The sequence below is a fragment of the Salmo salar genome, chromosome ssa25 (assembly GCF_905237065.1).
Source record: "Salmo salar chromosome ssa25, Ssal_v3.1, whole genome shotgun sequence".
Classification (NCBI taxonomy): domain Eukaryota; kingdom Metazoa; phylum Chordata; class Actinopteri; order Salmoniformes; family Salmonidae; genus Salmo; species Salmo salar.
Window position 1 is genome coordinate 8,066,426 of NC_059466.1, and position 23,057 is coordinate 8,089,482.

Genomic DNA, 23,057 nt, shown 5'->3' on the forward strand with positions numbered 1-23,057 from the left:
ATGGAATCACGTAGTAACCAAAAAAAGTGTTTAACAAATCTAAATATATATTATATTTGAGATTTTTCAAAGTTGCCACCCTTTACCTTTGGCAGCTTTTCGCATTCTCTCAACCAGCTTCACCTGGAATGCTTTTCCAACAGTCTTGAAGCAGTTCCCACATATGCTGAGCACTTGTTGGCTGCTTTTCCTTCACTCTGCGGTCCAACTCGTCCCAAACCATCAATTGGATTGAGGTCGGGTGATTGTGGAGGCCAGGTCATCTGATGCAGCACACCATCACTCTCCTTGGTCAAATAGACCTTACACAGCCTGGAGGTGTGTTGGGTCATTGTCCTGTTGAAAAACCAATAATAGTCCCACTAAGCACAAACCACATGGTATTGCGTATCGCTGCAGAATACTGTGCTAGCCGTACTGGTTAAGTTTGACTTGAATTCTAAATAAATCACAGACAGTGTCACCATCACACCTCCTCCTTCATGCTTCACGGTGGGAACCATACATGCGGGGATCATCCGTTCACCTACTCTGCGTCTCACAAAGACACGGCGGTTGGAACCAAAAATATCAAATTTGGATTTTCCACTGGTCTAATGTCCATTGCTCGTGTTTCTTGGCCCAAGCAAGTCTCTTCTTCTCATTGGTGTCCTTTAGTAGTGGTTTCTTTGCAGCAATTCGACCATGAATGCCTAATTCACACAGTCTCCTCTGAACAGTTGATGTTGAGATGTGTCTGTTACTTGAACTCTGTGAAGCATTTATTTGGGCTGCAATCTGAGGTGCAGTTAACTCTAAAGAACATATCCTCTGCAGCAGAGGTGACTCTGGGTCTTCCTTTCCTGTGGCGGTCCTCATGAGAGTCAGTGTCATCATATCGCTTGATGGCTTTTACAACTACACTTGTAGAAACTAACTTTTAAGAAGGCACACCTGTTAATTGAAATCCATTCCAGGTGACTACCTCATGAAGCTGTTTGAGAGAATGCCAAGAGTGTGCAAAGCTGTCATCAAGGCAAACGGTGGCTACTTTTAAGAATCTCAAATGCAAAATATATTTTTACATTTGAAGTAAGTTTTGGGTTACTACATGATTCCATCTGTGTTATTTCATAGTTTTGATGTCTTCACTATTCTACAATGTAGAAAATAAACTCAGCAAAAAAAGAAACATCCCTTTTTCAGGACCCTGTCTTTCAAAGATAATTCGTAAAAATCAAAATAACTTCACAGATCTTCATTGAAAGGGTTTAAACACTGTTTCCCATGCTTGTTCAATGAACCATAAACAATTAATTAACATGCACCTTTGGAACGGTCGTTAAGGCACTAACAGCTTACAGACGGTAAGCAATTAAGGTCACAGTTATGAAAACTTAGGATACTAAAGAGGCCTTTCTACTGACTCTGAAAAACACCAAAAGAAAGATGCCCAGGGTCCCTGCTCATCTGCTTGAACGTGCCTTAGGCATGCTGCAAGGAGGCTTGAGAACTGCAGATGTGGCCAGGGCAATAAATTGCAATGTGAGACGCCTAAGACAGCGCTACAGGGAGACAGGACGGGCAGCTGATCGTCCTCACAGTGGCACACCACGTGCAACAACATCTGCACAGGATCGTTACATCCGAACATAACACCTGCAGGACAGGTACAGGATGGCAACAACAACTGCCCGAGTTATACCAGGAATGCACAATCCCTCATCAGTGCACAAACGGTCCGCAATAGGCTGAGAAAGGCTGGACTGAGGCCTGTTGTAAGGCAGGTCCTCACCAGACATCACCGGCAACAACGTCGCCTATGCGCACAAACCCACCGTCGCTGGACCAGACAGGACTGGCGAGAAGTGCTCTTCACTGACGAGTTGTGGTTTTGTCTCACCAGGGGTGATGGTCGGATTTGCGTTTATCGTCGAAGGAATGAGCATTACACCGAGGCCTGTACTCTGGAGCGGGATCAATTTGGAGGTGGAGGGTCCGTCATGGTCTGTGGCGGTGTGTCACAGCATCATTGGACTGAGCTTGTTGTCATTGCAGGCAATCTCAATGCTGTGCGTTACAGGGAAGACATCCTCCTCCCTCATGTGGTACCCTTCCTGCAGGCTCATCCTGACATGACCCTCCAGCATGACAACGCCACCAGCCATACTGCTCGCTCTGTGCATGATTTCCTGCATGGCCAGCGAAGAGCTCGGATCTCAATCCCATTGAGCACGTCTGGGACCTTTTGGATCAGAGGGCTTGGGCCATTCACCCCAGAAATGTCCGGGAACTTGCATGTGCCTTTGTGGAAGAGTGGGGCAACATCTCCCAGCAAGAACTGACAAATCTGGTGCAATCCATGAGGATGAGATGCACTGCAGTACTTAATACAGCTGGTGGCCACACCAGATACTGACTGTTACTTTTGATTTTGATCCCCCCCCCCTTTGTTCAGGGACACATTATTACATTTCTGTTAGTCACATGTCTGTGGAACTTGTTCAGTGTATGTCTCAGTTATTGAATCTTGTTATGTTCCTACAAATATTTACACATTAAGTTTTCTGAAAATAAACACAGTTGACAGTAAGAGGAAGTTTGTTTTTTTGCTTAGTTTATTTTTACTAAAGAAAAACCTTTGAATTAGTAGGGGTCCAAACTTTTGACTGGTTCTGTATGTATTTTTGTGTGCCTGGAGCACAGAGAGTAGCATAGAAACTCATCAAGACAAACCCTTCTTAGTATGCTATGTTTTCTATGATTTATGCCAGTGTGAAAGAGATTGCAACTTTAGGGGGGAAATGCACATGATGTAAGATGAACTGAAAGAGTTATCCATACAGACAGCGTGATTGATAGGTGAAACTCACAGGCATCATGAAGCCGAATTAGGCTAGGCGCCCACGAAGGTGAGGGGCCCAGACATGCCAAACCACAAAGCCAAGATGGCCACCAGCGTGCTGAAGGGGATGGCTGCCAAGAAGCCCTCCACCCACAGGATCAGGTTTATCAGGAAGTCTGCAAACAAGAGCCTGAGAGGGAGGGACAGTGAATATTTTACTGGAAAAATGGGCAACAGCATCACCCCCATAATTTCCATAAAGTCTAAAGACACGTTTAAATATTTTTTCAGTCAAGCATGTTGCCATGATGTGTAAAAGCTGTTATTGACAAAAGGGAATATTTAGCATAAATACATAGAAAACTTTGTTGTTCCGACAAGGAGTATTCATTAGAAAAGTGGTGGATTACATCCTAGCGAATAATTTTAATTAAAATGTAGTCCACTCCTGATCGGCTAAACGTTCACATTTGTAAAATAAGGATATATAACCAAAACAACACACACTGTTCTTGTTATAAATGCATGCCTATTGTCTCAAGTTAATCAGGACAGCCCTAATCAACAGTCACAAAGTGGTTTACAGATACCCAGCCTAGAAACCCCTAAGCAATGCAGCGCAGAAGCACAGTGACTACATGGGCTAAACTTGATCAGCAGAAGTCTGGGACAAGATAGAACGCAGAGGTTAGACGCTAAACTCAGAGCAAGCAGATTCGACATTAGCAGATGTAGTTTTGATTCACAGATGAAGATTCCCCAGTTGCAAGTTTAGTAAAGTAGTTGCATTAATTCTCAAATTGAGTTGCATGCTTGCAAATCTTATTCAATGTATTCACATAATGTATCAAGTTATGTTATGTATGTTATGTATGTTATGTATTAAGTTATGTATTAACATAACTTATGTATTAAGTTATGTTTGTTTTAAATTATGTTTGCAAGTGTTGATTTATTCACACATCACTTACGTGCTTGCAAGTCTTGTGTGCGACTACAAAACTGATAATACAGGTGAAACTCATATTTGACATGTGCAAATCATACTTTATATGCATGTACACTTATGTCTCTAATTTACTTTCGAACACAGGGGCCACTGTGAACCACACTGCCTGCATTGCTCAAGCGCTCCCCGGCGTCAGCCATCTTGCCTCTCCCTGCCTGCCGGTTTCCACTAGATAACGCAGCCACAAAGTAAAAATTGGCTATATCGGATATTATGAATGAGTTTTTTTATAACTTTTGTTTATATTTAAAGTATAGCGTTAGGCATAATGTTGGCGGTGTGGTTAAGGTTTAAAATCAGATTTTAAGATGAGAAATTGTAGAAAGAGGCGGGGTTTATGACTTTGTGGCTGTGTTACCTAGTGACGACCTCCCCGTCCAAGACCGAGTGCGGAAGTAAAAACTGTACTGTGCGGGTTCTGGATTCCGTACTCCTGTGGACGGTTTGCAAGATCCTCCACCCGACCCAGACTGCTTTCAATTCAAAACAAACATTTGTGATTACCAGAAGTACACGAGATGGCAGGACGATTACCGGCGTGTGTTGTCGACTGTGGTACAGGGTAAGCTATTCAAACTAGAACGCGGTGCAGACAGAGCATCGAGATTTTGGGTGTCACCGAGACAGAGCCCATCGCTGTCACCAACTGGGTGTGTTGCTAGTTAGCTTGCTAAATATAATTAATGTAACCTTTCATGCCGATTCATTGCGAAACATGTGTTTTCATTGTTTTGTTAGGTCGTTATTGCACGACTGTTTCATTGTAATTGACTGCGGTTTGCTGTGTTCGCTAGTTGGCTAACGCGTTAGCAAGATGGCTATAAGCTTGCTAATTGCTTGATATCAGAACATGTTTTTCTGTCGGAAAGGCTTTTTCAATACAATAAAATTACTAACCCCATTGCTGGGGTTCTAGTAGAACTGTTTTACATTTCTGACTTACTTTGAGTGGACGTTATAAATGGGCTTTGCATGTTTTTTTGTACTGTGTAATGGTAGATACTAGCTATGCAGTTCATAAGTAATTTTACAGTGATCACTATAAGTCATCACCGACTTTGAGCACGCGCAGAGCGACTTCCTATATTGTCGACTTCCTCATTCACGCTTTTTAGTCCATATATGGTCGTTTTCGGCATCTGAACATGTTTTTTTGATTAGCAAACTTCTCTAATTTCTTCACTTTAGCCCTAGTCGGATCCTTAAATATCTCAAATGAAACTACACATGAATCATTTTTCTAAATAACAAAGACTGATTCGAATTCGTAAATAAGCAAGGGACTTTTCACTGAAGGGGGACCTCACAGTTCTACAACGCTTTTTCATTGATTGTGCATACTTCTGCTTTATCCCTAATAGTTTTGGATGCCAATATATTAATTGCACGTCCTAAGATGTATTCAAAGCCAGTGATTTAGGAACAGTTAGGCCTAGGCTAATCCCTCATTATCGAACTGTGCAATACACCACAACATTCTAGTTGCCTTGTTTTAGCAAATAATCACTTTGGTGAATCTTATTCAGTAACACAAGAATGTTTTTGTGCGGTCCTCAGTCTTTGAATAATTATTGCTAGTGCAATTCTCTGCATCTGTTACTTGTATTCATTGTTAGGCCTACTTATTGTTTATCAATGTACATGATTTAATCTAAGGAGGAATATCTAATGTATGCATTTGATATATCCTTGGCCTAGATGTAGATTATTTGAAATGATAGGGATTTATGTTTAATACTATAGTTAGGGTTATTGCCTAACTGAGATGTGACTGTGCCGCAGCACTAGCGTGTAAAGACTTGAACTCGTCACTCTGTATGTTGCCCTGCATACCTCTCCACTTATCTCCCCCCTCCGTTTGGGCTATTAGGCTAGTGCATCTGGTCCTCGCTGGGGAAGAGGACAGGAAACTACAGCTGAGGATGGAGAATGAGGGTAACTCCTTTGTAAAGCAGATGTTTGAAAATGCTGAGAAGGCCAAGATGCTAAAGTACCAGACCAGCAGAAGTCAAGTCGAGTACACCACCACACAGCTCATGAGTCACGCTCAGATAGCCAAAATGTGTGAACTGAACTCCACATCCTTTTACCTCAAGCACAAGTGGGATGCTATTCTTAGAACTCAACTGTTCCATTTCACTGTTATTGTAGGGCTAGTTTGTCCACTCCTCTGTAAAAGATGTGTTCGGGGCTATGTGAAAGAGACACTGTTTTATGTTAGCTAGTGTATTATTATCATTTTTTTGCAGGGGTTCATTCTGGTCAAAACAAATGCTTCATATGTAGGCTAGGTGTTGCAGGCCAGGCTTGCAACTGAGACTAGTACCTCCGACTAGTGTGGAGTCGTCCTTTGCTTATCATCCACAGCAAACAGTTTTTATTTTGTATATATTTAGACCTAATCATTGTCTAAATTTAGCCTGCATTTGGCCTTGATTCACAGTGTAGCCTAGTGGATAGGCCCAGTTAGCATTTCAGAGAGAGCTACCCAGTTCAGGCCCACTGCCCAATCCCAAATCGATCTCTAGCCCCTACCTTCTATCTCTTTCATAGAAAGTGGGCCTAGATTTTTAGAAGATTGGGTGTACGCAGTATGTCAGAATATCCCCACTATAGAGAGGGTGAGTTGGAGAGGAAGGTAGGTTGTCCATTGTCCTATCTCACCTATCCAATCCTTTAAGATCTAGTGACAAAGGGCTAGGGCGGGGATCAGCAAGTAGATTCAGCCCTGGGCCAATTTATTATTTTTAATTACAAATAATTTGTAGAATGCAAATTGACCGCAAGAAGCCCGAACAGATATATTTGACTAAAACGTAGTCATTGCTTACATTTGTATACGATCATGTCTCTATATTTTTCGTGGGAATAGTTGGGAAAAGATTTCCAAAATTAAAATCACTTGGAGCTGATTTCCTAGTGTTTTTAATGTAGTATTTTATGACAATGTTAAATAATAATAGAAATTTGCTCAGAACACTTGGGGCACCAAAAAAACCCACCCGTGGGCCAAATTCAGCCTGTGGGCCGCCAGTTGGGGAACCCAGGGCTAGGAGGTCGATTTGGAATTGAAACACTCCTGTGTTTGTGGTTGTGTCCACTGCTAGGAGTGTGGTGCAACAGGCTTGTTGAGGCAGGTAGTTGCCCCAGACAAGCTAGGGCTGTTCAGTGGAATGAAGCCCTAAGCCTATGTTTTTGTGTCTTCCACGTTCCAAGTGCACATAGTAGAATTCTTCTTCTTCCCTCATAGTTAGGCTTTTATAAGCAACTAGGCCTAGCCTACTTTCTAGCTAGGCTATAGCCTGTTCATTGAAACTATGGAATTGACAAGCACCTCAGACAATGTCTCATCCTTATTGTAGTGTCAGCTAAGCTAGGCCTATATCCTTATGGTATTGTCTCAACTAGGCTATATCCTTAAGGTATTGTCTCAACTAAACTAGGCTATATCCTAGAGCTGACCACATTTTAGTTGACTGGTCATGTGTTTGGTCGATAGACTGTTGGTCGACCGAGATTTCTTTAGTCAAGCAGTCGCAAAATATATATTTTTTTAATGGTGCACAAGACACCTGTCTGATTTGCACCTGTCTGCAAATAGTCTGGGTAGCCATTTGAATAGATGTTAAGGAGTCTTATGGCTTCGGGGTAGAAGCTGTTTAGAAACCTCTCGGACCTAGACTTGGCGCTCCGGTACCGCTTGCCGTGCGGTAGCAGAGAGCACAGTCTATGACTAAGGCGGCTGGAATCTTTGACAATTTTTAGGGCCTTCCTCTGCCTCCGCCTGGTATAGAGGCCCTGGCTGGCAGGAAGCTTGGCCCCAGTGATGTACTGGGCCATTCACACTACCCTCTGTAGTGCCTTGCGGTTGGAGGCCGAGCAGTTGCCATACCAGGCAGTGATGCAACCAGCCAGGATGCTCTCTCTGGTGCAGCTGTAGAACCTTTTGGGGATCTGAGGACCCATGCCAAATCTTTTCAGTCCCCTGAGTGGGAATAGGTATGTCGTGCCCTCTTCACGACTGTCTTGGTGTGCTTGGACCATGTTAGTTTGTTGGTGATGTGGGCACCTTAGAACTTGAAGCGCCCAACCTGCTGGATCCAGTTGCAGAGGAAGGTGTTTAGTCCCAGGGTCCTTAGCTTAGTGATGAGCTTTGGAGGCGCTATGGTGTTGAACACTGAGCTGTAGTCAGTGAATAGCATTCTCACATAGGTCTTCCTTTTGTCCAGGTGGGAAAGGGCAGTGTGGAGTGCAATGGAGATTGCATCATCTGTGGATCTGTTGGGGCGGCAAATTGGTTTGGGTCTAGGGTTTCTGCGATGATGGTGTTGATGTGAGCCTTGACCAGCCTTTCAAGGCACTTCATGGGTACAGATGTGAGTGCTACGGGTTACAGTGTTTGAGATGACAACACATTAAAATGCCAGGGAGAAGTTATTGTGACAGGGTAGGAACTAAAGTGTTGATAAGTGTTTCCTAGGGGACCATATAAGCTTTGGCTACATTGCATGTTTTCTCTTAGCTACTTAATGTAGCTAACATTCTTGCTTTGCATATTCCTCATTGATTTAGAAGATACTGTTGCACAAACAACATGCTGATTTAGGTCTACACCATCACTGGTATTATCAGGCTGTATTGGGTAGCTACGTTTGCTCTTACTCAGTACATTTATTAGCTAGCTATTAGCATTAGCAGCTAACAATAAGCGTCTCACAAGATTTAGGGCAACTTGCTAAGAAAATACAAACTAGGCAGGGGGTATGCGATACCATATCCTCAATCCACGGGGTTGCATTCCCTTTAGACCCCGAGGTCTGCCTACTGGGTAACTATACTAACACCAATCTTAGGCAAAGTCATACTATAAAGCTAACAGAAATATTGCTAGCGATTGCCAAGAAATGTATTGCCTTGAAATGGAAATCGGATTCCCCTCTACCAGTGGCAATGTGGCTATCGGAAGTTTATAGTTGTATCCCACTGGAGAAAATCACTTACTGCTTGAGGAATAAGTTAAAGACATTTTACAGAATTTGGCAACCTTTTATTGACTATATGGAGAATCTCCCCCCACACCACATTGATTGAATCTCTATATAATTCTTATATAATGTTTCACACGTAATGTATAATATGTAGCTTACAGCAGGTGACCATATGAATCAATGTCTCATTATTATTATTAATATTTATTTTATTATGATTTATGTATCATGTATGTTTTTTATGTATTATGTATGCCCGTATATATAATTTTTATTTTTTATTACGCTCGTCTGTTACCGTCACTTTGTCCTTTGTTGTCTAACATATTTTCACTTTTGGAATGTTCTTAATTGGAAAATGCAACAAAAAAAATATTAAAAAATTAAAAATTAAAAAAAAATACAAACTAGCTGTTTGCTGATGTAAGAAACAAACTAATAGTGTCATTATAGAACGCCAGTGGATTCATATTAAGAAGCAAAGTGAAAACAGCATTGTTGTCATCAACATTGTTGCATGTGCTGCATTGACTATGCAGACTGAACGCAAGCGTCTCGTGGTTGAGGAACATCAAATGCTCTCCTTGAGCGACAGGGTGTGGCTAAGTCTGTGTGGAAAGTGGCACGGAGAGAGATGACTCAGGTAGCGAAGTAAACTATAAAAATGGACATTAGACATGGCGTATCACATTTAACAAACCAAACATTCAAATAACGGTGTAGAAGGTAAATTAAAAACCCCAACCGGTCCCAGCATCAATACCGGTATATCATAAAATACGGTACACCGCCCAGCCCTACTTTATATTTATATATCTATTTTTTTAGAATAGACTCTGGTATACTTATTTTGTGTTTATACTGTTCCAAATTGTCAGTAAAAATAAAAATATTGTAATCTAACAGCAACTGTTTGGCACACAGGATCCTCACGCAATGCTTGCTCCTATACCCTCCTTTTATAGGTGTGTTGGATTTATTGATCTCCAGTAGTTTTCCAACAACTTCCGCAGATGACTTCCCCTTTCCCTCCTGAGTAACCAGTTCAAGTTTCTTTTTCACGTCCGCCGCATCCATTTTGCTGTCACGTGTTCGGAGTTTGTTATAAACAATTTATTGACGTGATTATGATAGGTTATAGGTCAGGCCCTATTGGTCACATGCATGCGCTGCTTACATTTTTCACGTAAAGAGTGCAAGGTTTGAGGGAATAGACAGTATTTTTCCAAAACAAATGAGGGATTTCGTAAACAGAATTTTTCAGTCAGAAACAAGTAACAAACTAAATGGCGTAAATTATGTTGCAGCTTCAGCACGGACAGCGCAATAAACAATTTCTGTGCTGTGATGCCTTTTCGCTGCAGTAGAGAGGAGAGCGAGACAACGTGCACCAGTCACACAGGTACTCGCTGTCATTGTTTTGAACACAGTGTGAACATTGTGTTCTTTCTTGAGTAATTTGTGTGTTTTATCGATTGGTCGAAAGAACAATCCGACTGTCGGTCGACTAAGACTTTTTTTTTAGTCGGGGCCAGCCCTACCATATATCTAGCTAGTGTGTGTATCAACTAGGCTATGTCCTTATTTTTGGTTCATGCACATGCACGTTAGAGACTGCTACTGCCTCCTCCTAAGTACACGAGCTGGAAGACTGCACTGTTATGACTAGGAGTTACTTGCCTACTGTAGTCTTTGATGCCCACTGTGCTTTGGCACTCTTTAACAGTGTCCTCTATCATTCCCACGGGCCCTGTCCAGGAAATGATGGGAGAACAGAGCCACAGCCGCCCACATCTGGCTAGCATGTGCCTAGCAAAACGCCACTACACAAAGGATCATAGAAAGGCCCATGAAAAGTACTAGTATTTAAGTCTTTGATGTAGTATTTAAGCTAGGTTATGTTCCAAGGGTTACGTCTATACGTGGGAAAAATTTGGGGAATTGTTTTGACCACAACAAAAGACCATTAGATAGGTTTCCAGGTATGTGTGGAAAATCTGTGCCATGCTAGCCTAAATGCCCACCCCAAGTTTTCACAGAGATTTCTGCCGACTGCCAACTTTCAAACAGTAATATGCCCCTTTTAATGATTTTGACAGTTTCTGTACATTTTTGGGCTGAGCACTCTAGGCTTCATTATCGATCTGCAGAAGGCTTTAGCCTACTGCAAGTGAACTTCAAATGCAACACTGCTGGCACTCAAACCAGTTGTAGGATGACGCTATGCTAAGATTTATACGTGTGTTGGATTTTGGGAAATGTATGAATAGCCGCTTTGATTCCAAATGCCCTTTTACACTTCCTATCGAAGGGTAGGCTATTCAGAGTCGAGCTGCAGTTGTTGGCTCTGATCCCTAGAAGAACAGGGGTTGTATTGAAGCTAACCAAAATATAGTCTAGGCTTGCTAAGATATATTTTCTTTTCTTTTTTACAAACTGGCACCCATACAACATAAATGTGCACAGTGAGCATGTGTTAAGTCTACCATGGCTGTTAAATCTAATGGTGTAGCTACCTTTTCTCTCTCTTCCAGATACACAAAGCTGGGGTATGCAGGGAACACAGAGCCACAGTTCATTGTTCCATCATGTGAGTATATCTGTCCAGGCGATTCGCCTTACATAGAGGGTAGGCCTAGCTGTTGAACTTGAACTCAGCCAGTGGTGATTTTAAAATTTTTTTTTTAAAAATGTGTTGCCGAGACCAAAGTAATATTAAAGCTGGTCAAGCAGAGAGCTAACACGGTTTCAAAGAGGAACCCTTTGGGGCCATGCGTTGGGAATACAAGTCCGGATAGTGAACAGTGAGGGCATAGTTCACTCTTGCACTTGGTGTTTGACTGAATTAGTGTTTTATTTAGAGAACAAACATAGTATCCCTAACAAAGCTCTTTCATCAAACACAGCCTTAGTCTAATCGATTCTCTCTCTTTCTCGCACTCTCTCTCACACGGTCTCTCTCGCTCTCTCTTTCACGTGCTCTCTCTTGCTCTCACTCACTCTCTCGCTCTTTCTCTTTCGTGCGCTTTCTCGCGCGCTCTTGCTCTCTCCCTCCATCTCTCCCTCCCAGGTATTGCAATCAAAGAGTCAGCCAAGGTTGGATCAAGGACGGTCAAGGGGGTGGATGACCTGGACTTCTTCATTGGCGACGAGGGGATAGACAAGCCCAATTACGCCACAAAGGTACCGAACCTGTTCACTTGAAAAGGCTACAGGCCCACCCAATACAGTATATCAAAGCTCACATAAACAACAAACAAACCTGCCCAATGCCAAACATGACAGCAAAACATGACAGCCTAGAAGTAATTTTTATGTGACCAATACAATGCACAAGCCCACCAATTGGAAGTTGTCATGTAAGGTGTGTCACGCGGCCCGCAAGGTGTGTCGTGATAACTCGCATACTGTGTGTTTAACAGATTCCTATTCCAAGGCAATATGGAAACCAGTATACTTCACTAGAGAGGCATCTGTCACAGCTAGTCACTAAGCCATGTACTGAATGTATGTTAGTGTCACTAAGCCATGCAGGCCTACGAACTGTATGTTATTGTATGCAAAATAATAAAAATATAAACGCAACATGCAGAACATTTCAAAGATTTTACAGAGTTGCAGTTCATATAAGGAAATCAGTCAATTGAAGTCATTTCATTAGGCCTTAATCTATGGATTTCACATGACTGGGAATACAGATATGCATCTGTTGGTCACAGATACAAAAAAAAAATAGGGTCGTGAATCAGAAAACCAGTCCGTATCTGGTGTGATCACCATGTGTCCCTCTGCATGAGGCAGATCACCTTCGCAAAGAGTTGATCAGGCTTTTGATTGTGGCCTGTGGAATCTTGTCCCACGTCTCTTCAATGGCTGTGCGAAGTTGCTGGATATTATTGTTAACTGGAACTCGCTGTTGTACATGTTGATCCAGAGCATCACAAACATGCTCATTGGGTGACATGTTTGGTGAGTATGCAGGTCATGGAAGAACTGGGACATTTTCAGCCTCCAGTAATTGTGTACAGATCGTTGAGACATGGAGCCATGCATTATCATGCTGAAACATGAGGTGATAGCGGCGGATGAATGGCACAACAGTGGGCCTCAGGATCTCCTCACTGTATCTCTGTGCATTCAAATTGCCATAGATAAAATGCGATTGTTTGTTGTCCGTAGCTTATGCCTGCCCTTGCATAACCCCACTGCCACCATGGGGCACTCTGTTCACATCAGCAAACCGCTGGCCCACACGATGCCATACACGTGGTCTGCAGTTCTGAGGCTGGTTGAACGTACTGCCAAATTCTCTAAAACAACGTTGGAGGTGACTTATGGTAGAGAAATGAACATTACATTTTCTGTCAACAGCTCTGGTGGACATTTTTGCAGTCAGCATGCCAGTGGTACACTCACCCAACGTGAGACATCGGTGGCGTTGTAACAACTGCACGTTTTAGTGGCCTTTTATTGTCCCCAGCACACTGTGCACCTGTGTAATGATCATGCTGTTTTTAATCAGCTTCTAAATATGCCACAACTATCAAGTGGAACGATTATCTTTGCAAAGGAGAAATGCTCACTAACAGGGATGTAAACAAATTTGTGCGCAACATTTTTGAGAAATTAGCTTTTTGTGTGTATGGAACATTTCTGAGATCTTTTATTTCACCACATGGGACCAACTCAGATACGTGTTGCATTTTTATATTTTTGTTCAGTGTACTTGGTTTGTCACTAGGTCATGTCCTAAATGTAAGTTGGTGTACTTGAAGTTTCATTCATCCATGCACTAAAGTGTATGTTGGTGTACTTGGTGTCCCTAAGGAATTTACTAGCCTTTATGTTTGCCTGTGTGACTGACCTTTGACCTCTCGCCCACCAGTGGCCGATCCGTCATGGCATCGTGGAGGACTGGGACCTAATGGAGAGGTTCATGGAGCAGGTCATCTTCAAGTACCTGAGGGCAGAGCCTGAGGACCACTACTTCCTGTTGGTAAGAGGCCAATGGACCAAATGGGACATTTACAGAATAGGAAGAAACCATGTTGATGGATAGAGGGTAGGCTCTCTTTCCAACTTCATGGGAGAAACAAAAAACAGCTGTACTGTGGAACTCAAGGGCCTGAGTTGTGCACCCGTGGTTTAAAAAGTGATGTCATAAATGTCAAGAGACTTGAGGAAGTACAACTATATCGGCACTGTGAGCCAAGTGAAATGGAGCCGCTAGTGAAGGGAACTGAAACTAAATGTTTAAAACAGTCGGCCAAAATCTTTACATGATGAGCTTTCTCATTCGCTGTGAAATGGGTTGCATTTAAAGCCAGTGTTTGATCCATTAACACAAATCTGACTATTCCTTAAAAGGTTGAAAATAGATCCAATAGATCTAGTGTAATGTATTACAAAAATAAAGCGAATTGGCTGGAACATTTTGAAAAATGCAACATTTTTCTTGAATCTTCAGCATGAAAATTATACCAAAAGTTATTTATTTATTTAATCTAAAATTAAATCTAGAATCGGCTTCCTATTTCGCAGCAATGCATCCTTCACTCATGCTGCCAAACATACCCTCGTCAAACTGACCATCCTACCGATCCTCGACTTCGGCGATGTCATTTACAAAATAGCCTCCAACACTACTCAACAAATTGGATGCAGTGCCATCCGTTTTGTCACCAAAGCCCCATATACTACCCACCACTGCAACCTGTACGCTCTCGTTGGTTGGCCATCGCTTCATACTCGTCACCAAACCCACTGGCTCCAGGTCATCTACAAGTCTCTGCTAGGTAAAGCCCCGCCTTATCTCAGCTCACTGGTCACCATAGCAGCACCCACCCGTAACACGCGCTCCAGCAGATATATCTCACTGGTCACCCCCAAAGCCAATTCTTCCTTTGGCCGCCTTTCCTTCCAGTTTTCTGCTGCCAATGACTGGAACGAACTGCAAAACTCACTGAAGCTGGAGACTCATATCTCCCTCACTAACTTTAAGTACCAGCTGTCAGCAGCTCACAGATCACTGCACCTGTACATAGCCCATCTGTAAATAGCCCATCCAACTACCTCATCCCCATATGGTATTTATTTAGTTATCTTGCTCCTTTGCACCCCAGTATCTCTACTTGCATATTCATCTTCTGCACATCTACCATTCCAGTGTTTAATTACTATATTGTCATTACTTCGCCACCATGGCCTATTTATTGCCTTACCTCCCTTATCCTACCTCATTTGCACACACTGTATGTAGACTTTTTCTACTGTATTATTGACTGTATGTTTGTTTATTCCATGTGTAACTCTGTGTTGTTGTTTGTGTCGAACTGCTTTGCTTTATCTTGGCCAGGTCGCAGTTGTAAATGAGAACTTGTTCTCAACTGGCCTACCTGGTTAAATAAAGGTGAAATAAATAAAAACGTTGATAACGAGTCCGTGTTACCGCTGAAACTGACTCTACCGCAAGAATGCCCGGCCGTCCGGTCTTCAATCAGCTGTTCATTCCACACGCTAAAATAATTAAAAGGTCATAACCGTCGGTTATACGGTAATTGTGCCAGGCCTAATTGAGTGTCCATGTGGTTGTTAATAAACCTGATATGGGTTGGATTAGTGTGTCTGTGTGTGGAAGTCTTAACTCCCAGTACTGTGGTGTCCTCTTGCAGACAGAGCCTCCTCTGAACACACCAGAGAACAGAGAGTACACAGCAGAGATCATGTTTGAGTCCTTCAATGTCCCAGGGCTCTACATCGCAGTGCAGGTAAAGCTTAATCTCTGGGAACACAATTTTATCTAGCACACACACACAGCCGATATGCTGTTAAACTGTATAAAACACAGACTCCGTAACTGCCTCTGCTGTTTAATGTTGTGGTAAAGGATGTGGTCAATGACATCGCAGACTTTCTGATGTAGGACACGACAGTGTTGTTTTACAAGGGTGTCACATTGATGCTGTTTTCTCTGTTCCCCCCCAAGGCTGTCCTGGCACTGGCGGCCTCCTGGACATCCAGACAGGTAGGGGAGAGGACACTGACTGGGACGGTCATCGACAGTGGAGACGGAGTCACCCACGTTATCCCTGTGGTGAGTGGCACATCAGCTGACCTAAGGACAGCCTTCTCACACATGACAGAAAATACAGATATATTACAAACACAGTATAGGGAGAGAACTTTTTGTAATGGGGAGGTACAATCTGAACTGATTTGTTTGTTCCATTACAAAGTGTTTGGATTCTGTGTGCCATACTGAGCACAACCCTGGTTCTAATGAAAGGCTCCCTCAGCAAGACCCCTAATCGTTCAAGTTCAGGTTCATGCGTCTCAACACTTTTCAGTGGCCTCATTTGCTTGTCTCCTTTCGTATTTTCTGAACTGATCTTAAAAAAGACTGGATTGGTAAAAGCCAGGGAAAGATTCATATTGTGGGTATGTTTTTTTCCTTTTTTTCTTGTCCATTTATTTTCAATCAGTGAAGATGATGGAGAGGAAACTATGAAAGTAGGCCACTGTATACTTTTGATACACAGACTTAGGTAAAGAAGGAATTTCCTGGCAAGAACACAAGTTGTGCAATGGTGATTTAGTCACCATTTTGGTTTTAAACTGCCCTGCAGGATGTACAAGCCACTGCTTATTCATGGTCATTCAAGTTTGGTAAAAGTATACAGTATATTCCCTCATACCCTTTTCACACTACTGAGCCAAATTTAAGCTGTACTGGCCTGGCCTTGTTACACATCCACCATATTTGCTGGAAACCATTCTGAAAAGGACAATGTGAAAATAGAATATCCAAGCAGTAAGTTTAGTTCAGCACAATAGCGTTAATCAGGCAGTAGAGTAATTTAAACATATGCATCTACTTTGACCTACTTATTCTTATATGCTGTCACATCACCTTACTCCCAGCATTGTGAACTCTGACTCATCTGTCTTTGTGTTGCTATAGGCTGAGGGCTACGTCATCGGCAGCTGTATAAAGCACATTCCCATCGCTGGTCGTGACATCACCTACTTCACCCAGCAGCTTTTGAGGGAGCGAGAGGTGGGCATCCCCCCAGAGCAGTCCCTGGAGACAGCCAAGGCAGTCAAGGTAGGTTGCAGCGAACTACATTTCTGATCATCCACCACTTCTCCTATTACTAACCACTACTGGATATCATAAGGTGAATGCACCAATTTGTAAGTCGCTCTGGATAAGAGCGTCTGCTAAATGACGTGTAAATGTACTGGTTCACAGTATAGTCAAGGAGCCAATCCTAGACCAAATTTTCAACCCTAACTGTATCCCTGGTTCTCTGAGGCAAGTTTTTCCAGAATGTTGAATTCTAATTGAAATGATCCTATGTTGTCTTAGGGCATTTTCACACACAAATTACATACCCTGTTGCAGTTCCGTAGACCCAACAAAATACTGTATGTTTCGCTTTCACAAGAACAGTTTCGGGGACGATTTGCAACACATTCTACATGGTATTAGCATACTAGCTTGGCTTGACTACAACAGGTCAAAAGTTCCATGCAAATCACGCTACTGCATCACAATACCTGTCACTCTGGTCCTGGACCGACCACTCTGGCAGAAGTCTCACTGTTTTGTCTTTCTGGCACTAGTCTACTAGTCCCATTATTGGTTTTCAAATCATGTTGAGGGCTTGGGCTGATGCACAATAGAAACCAAAGCTCATGTAGGTCAGTTTATAACATTCCATAATTGGTTACTCTGTGAGTTCCTCATATTGACATTGGCTGCGGCCACAGGGCCTAAAAAGTAATTCCAATTTCTATTACTAATAGGGATAGACCAAATGGGGCAGTTCCATGCAATCTTATAGCCATACTAGGGCTGGGCGATATGGTCAAAATATCATATCACGGTATTTAAAAGAATTATAATTGGACAGTATTTTATGGTATTTTATGTTTTTGAGTAATGAATGTTCAACATTTGCTTTATGAGTAGTGTGTTACCCTAGGGTGGCAAGACATACATTCTAAGTGATTTCAACGGGTCTTTCTCCATTCTGATTGTTTTATACTGTTCAATTCAACTTCTACCAAAATTAATTTCCAGCAATTTCGGCATTTACAGCACTCATTTGAGATCATTTCCACACTGCTACATAGGGCTACATGATATGGGCAAACAATCTTGACCTTTTTTTAAACTAAATGTTGCAATTGCAATTTTACTTGCAATTTAGAGCAAAACACTTGTTTGAATCATGGCAATAGAGGGATTATTCTAATTCTATAGTTAATATACAATAGTGGGCACTTTGTATACAGTGTTGTTTGACATGACAAGAAATGAAAATGCCAGGGAGGAGTTATTGTGACAGGGTAGGAACCAAAGTGTTGATATGCTGATTTCTACAGTGTTTCCTCGGGCACCCTATAATCTTTGGCTACATTGAATGTTTTTCTTCGCTACTTCATGTAGCTAAGTTCTTGCTTTTTTGTCTTCCTCTTTGATTTAGAAGATACTGTTGCCCAAACAACATGCTGGTGTAGGTCTACGTCACGTCATCGCTGGTATTATCAGGCTGTATAACTAATTACGTTTGCGTTGACTCAGTACATTTATTAGCGATTAGCATTAGCGGCTAACAACATTCAGGCCCAATTTGCTAAGAAAATAGAAACTAGCTGTTTGCAGATGTAAGAAACACAAACTAATAGTGTCATTATAGAACGCTAGTGGGTTTATATTAAGAAGCATAGTGAAAACAGCATCGTTGTCATCAACATTGTTGCATGTGCTGCATTGACCATCCAGACTGAATGCAAGTGTCTGGTGGTCGAGGAACAACAAATGTGCTCCTTGAGTGACAGGGCGGGGCTCGGTCTGTGTGGAAAGCGTCATGGAGAGCGATGACTTGAGTAGCAAAGTAAACTACAAAAATGGACATTACGCACGGCATATCACATTCAACAAACCAAACATTCAAATACCATTATAGAAGGTAAAGTAAAAATCCAAACCAGTCTATGCATCAATAACGGTATATCGTAAAATATGGTATACTGCCCAGCCCTAAGCCATACCAACTATATCAATATCAACTGTCAGATGGTCTGCAACCGGCTACTGGAAGTAGCTTGTTTGAGTTGGAGACTCCGTGTGACTTTAAACATCATAAAGGACTTGGGTTGATGCATCTGAACATTAGGCGCTTACTTCCTAAACTGGATTACATCAAGATCTGGGCTATGCAGATGAATCCGGAAATTCTGGTATTGACTGAAACTTGGATCTCTGGGGACATTCTGGAATCTGATATTAATATTCAGGGTTATGTGTTCAGAGCTGATAATCAGAGTAGAGGTGGTGGTGTGGCCATTCTTATAAAAAAGAATTTATCGTTTCACTGAAATATATTTCCCTTGCCAAAAAATGTGAGCTACCATCTTTAAGCCTTTGTCTGCCATAGGGGTCTACCGTCCTCTCTCTGCTAACCTTTGTGCACTCAAGGAGTTAACTAGTTTGTTGTCGTCTTTTACTAAATCAGAAGTTATTATCCTGGGTGACCTAAATTGTGTAAAAGACGCATGTAATGATCTAAACCTAACCCAGCTGGTGACTAATCCTACATGGACCAACCCTAAAGATCCTTCAAAATCAACTCTGATTGATCTTATTTTAACGAATACACCAGAGAAATATATTTATACTGGTGTCTTCACCCAAGATATTAGTGACCATTGCCCACTTGTTTGTGTTCGAGATGTGAGAATACAAAAATCTAAGCCTTGTGTCATAACAAAGTGGAACTTTAACTTCAGTGAACAGGCATTTTTACATTATCTTTATTTTAGTGACCTTGATTGTATTTTATCCATTCCTGAACCTGATTTAGCTTTCAACCTTTTTGCAGATGTGTTTAGTACTGTTGTGGATTATCATGCTCCCTTCAAAAAAATTAAGGATTAAACGTAGATCGAATGCCTGGTACACTCCGGAATTATCAGAAGTCATTCATAAAAGAGATGATGCTTGGGTCAAGGCTATGAACACAGGCTTAGGCCCAGACTGGCAAGCTTTTAAGCAACTGAGGGCTCAGTGTGTAAGACAAATTAGTAAGGCTAAATCTGACTATTTTGTTACCTCTTTTTCGGATTGTAATGGGAACCTGGCGAAATTCTGGAAAACTGTCTACTCCCTGAAGGGTTCTAGTTCCTCCTCTCTGCCACAACAAATTAATTCAGACATGAGCCTCATTACAAAAAAAAAAGGCATCATTTTGATGCATTTAATCACCATTTTATTTATCTTTGAAAGAACTTTTAAGCCTATTCACAATGATATTGGGCTGGATGCTGATGGGGGGGGATTTGCTGAACGATCAGAGAAATTATAGTCAAAGCTTTTCTTTTAGGCTATTTACAGAAAAATAAGTCCTGGATGCTTTTCTAGCAACAAATAGACAACAACAAATCCACAGGGCCTGGCCAATTGGATCCCGGTCAGCTTAAGTGTGCAGCTCCCAAATATTCCAAAAGTTTGGAAATCAGCTCTTGTGTTGCCACTTCATAAGGGCGGGGATAGTAGTGATCTTAATAATTATCACCTAATTTCAAGGCTTCCTTGTCTAGCTAAGCTTTGTGAATCCTTGGTAAATGTACAACTTTGCTCTTTTCTTTTTGAGAAATGTTTTTTGATTGTAAACCAATCAGGATTTAGGCCAGGGCATAGCGCTATTACAGCACCACTTTAGTTGTTAATGATCTTGTCAATGTCTTAGACACTACAATTAAATGTGCTGCTTTGTTTGTGGATCTGTCAAAAGCATTTGATACTGTTTATATTGATTAAGTTGTCCTCGATAGGCCTGAGCTCTGCCACCTGTTCATGGTTTCATGATTACATTAGTGGCAGAACTCAGACCATTGTAATTGATGGGGTTAAGTACGAATTTCTTGAAATACATAAATGTTCCACAGGGGTCGATACTAGGACCTGTTCTTTTCACTATTTATAGTCAATTTGTTAAAAATTGTAGATTTAATCTATATGCAGATGATCCTATTATGTACGCTATTACCCTGACTGCTGACCTGGCTGTGACATGGCTACAGTCTGATTTTGCAGTTGTGCAGGAAGCCCTTACAGATTTTAAAACTTGTGCTTAATAGAGTACCACAGTATGAGTCATAAAACCTAGCAGTCAAACTAGGAAATGGTTCCAGTCGTTTTTCCACAATTCATTTTGTTTAGAAAAGTCACCTTGTCCGTGAGAGATTTACATGGTATGGTACTGTGTGAAAATGGCACTGACAGAGAGGGCTGCCTCGCTTCTTGCTCTTAGGAAACTTTGCAGTATTTTTATTTTTTTTTTATTACATTGTTAGCCCAGAAAATGTTTTGTGTTATTACATACAGCCGGGAAGAGCTATTGGACATCAGGGATTGTAACATGCTCTGCTTCACGGAAACATGGCGCTCTGATATACTGCCCGACTCGGTCTAGCCAGCTAAATTCTCAGTTCATCATGCAGACAGGAATAAATATCTCTCCGGGAAGAAGGATGGGGGGGTGTATGTTTCATGATTAACAACTCATCATGTAAGAATGCTGTTCATTGACTATGCAGTGCTTCTTCCTTTAAAAGTTGTCATACTGCAGCACAGCTTGTGGGTGCCACAGAATTCTATGGCACGTTATTTAAGTGTCAGCCATTGATGCTGGTTAATGCTAGTTTGACACTACAGGGCATCTTTGAGAAGTTAGGTTATTGAAATAACATGGCGCTGTAGACCTAAGAGTCCTGTTTACTGTACAGTAGGTGTGTTAGCATAACTTACTAATTGGCATACAGGCCTACTTCAATATACAGTATATCTATCAGTCATTCATTTGTGCATGTCATCACACATCATACAAGTCATCCATGTCTTCAAATACATTCAAGCATTTTATTTATAAAATGAAATAACAAAGGTAGCCTTGAATATTTAAACAATGAATAAACCTCAACGTGTCGGCTAAAGTGACTGAATTCAGGAATGCATTTGACTGTTTTTAATATTAGGAAAATAAGGCGCTGTACAACGTGGGGAGTAGGCCTAGGCTACTAAGTGACTGTGAGTGAAGAGCAAAATAATCCTAACATTTTCACACCCTAATTGTAGGCTAACCAATAGCCAAACGGATATTCATTGAAAATAAACATTGCTTTATCAAGACCAGTCCCCCATGATTGTCTCAGAGCAGCACAAAACGGTGCTGTAATAGTTGGCCACATGTGTATAAGCTATTGCTTCAAATCCTATTTATAACAATTGGATGACTTTGGGAGTTTCAGTAAGCAACAATTTGTTACCTTCATTAGCCTAATTTATTCAAAATGTTCTATTATTCAGTGATATTTATTCCCATAGTAATTCATTATGGATCCATCCAGATGTGTTTAGAAAACAGTGCATTTGGTGGACTCAGTAAGAGTCTATTGTCCTGCTGATAGCCCATCAAGGGTGAAAGGTTTCTTTTGTATTCTTAAATAGAATATTGTTCAACGAGCGTTTTGTACTCATAAATTCATATCTTGGCTTAACAAGTCCGTATAATTCACCATATTACATGAAACGATGTTTATTTTTATTTTTTATTTAACTAGGCAAGTCATAAAACAATGTGGTGCACCATCATTTGCTAATTTCCTCATTATTCAGTTGAGGAATGAATCTTTAATAGATTTGGAGATGCACATCACCAAACGCTGCATGAATATGTTTTACATATGACTATCAGCGTGTAACCGTTTTTAATCATTGCGGACTGACGTCTACATTTGACATATCTCATGAAATCCCATGGTAAAACAGTACGGGGCTGTTCTAGATTCTCTGGGGACAAACGCATGTATTTGTATGTATGGCTGATCATGTAGGAAGCGCATCGGAATGAGAGCCTTGGGGCTACTGACGAGGTGTCAGACAGTGCAGGGTGAGAGGGGCATCACCTCAGCAAGAGTCTATTGTCCTGCTGATAGCCCATCAATGGTGGAAGGCTTCTTTTGTATTCTTAAAAGAACTCCAGCACAGAGAAGAGAAAGCATTCTTAAATAATTCACAAATGCATTTGACTGTTTTTATTGGCCATCAACCAAAAACACAGAAGCTGCCTTGATGAAAACGATGTCCATTTCGTCTGTTCTCTTTGGTCGCAAAGTCATTTTTGAATGGTAACTTTGTTAAGGATGGCGTTTGGGGCAGGGTGAGGAG

At 41.6% G+C, this 23,057-nt stretch overlaps 1 protein-coding gene across 1 annotated transcript in view; it reads left to right on the top strand.

Moving 5' to 3' along the window:
* Positions 1-4,173: 4,173 nt before the first annotated feature.
* Positions 4,174-23,057, top strand: part of LOC106586112 (actin-related protein 3) — a 29,171-nt gene continuing 10,287 nt past the window's right edge. The window contains exons 1-7 of the mRNA XM_014172983.2: positions 4,174-4,395; positions 11,356-11,411; positions 11,892-12,004; positions 13,707-13,817; positions 15,493-15,588; positions 15,807-15,914; positions 16,782-16,925. Of these exons, the coding sequence (XP_014028458.1) occupies positions 4,352-4,395; positions 11,356-11,411; positions 11,892-12,004; positions 13,707-13,817; positions 15,493-15,588; positions 15,807-15,914; positions 16,782-16,925 (672 nt within the window). The 5' untranslated portion in view covers positions 4,174-4,351. The remainder of the gene's footprint in view (positions 4,396-11,355; positions 11,412-11,891; positions 12,005-13,706; positions 13,818-15,492; positions 15,589-15,806; positions 15,915-16,781; positions 16,926-23,057) is intronic.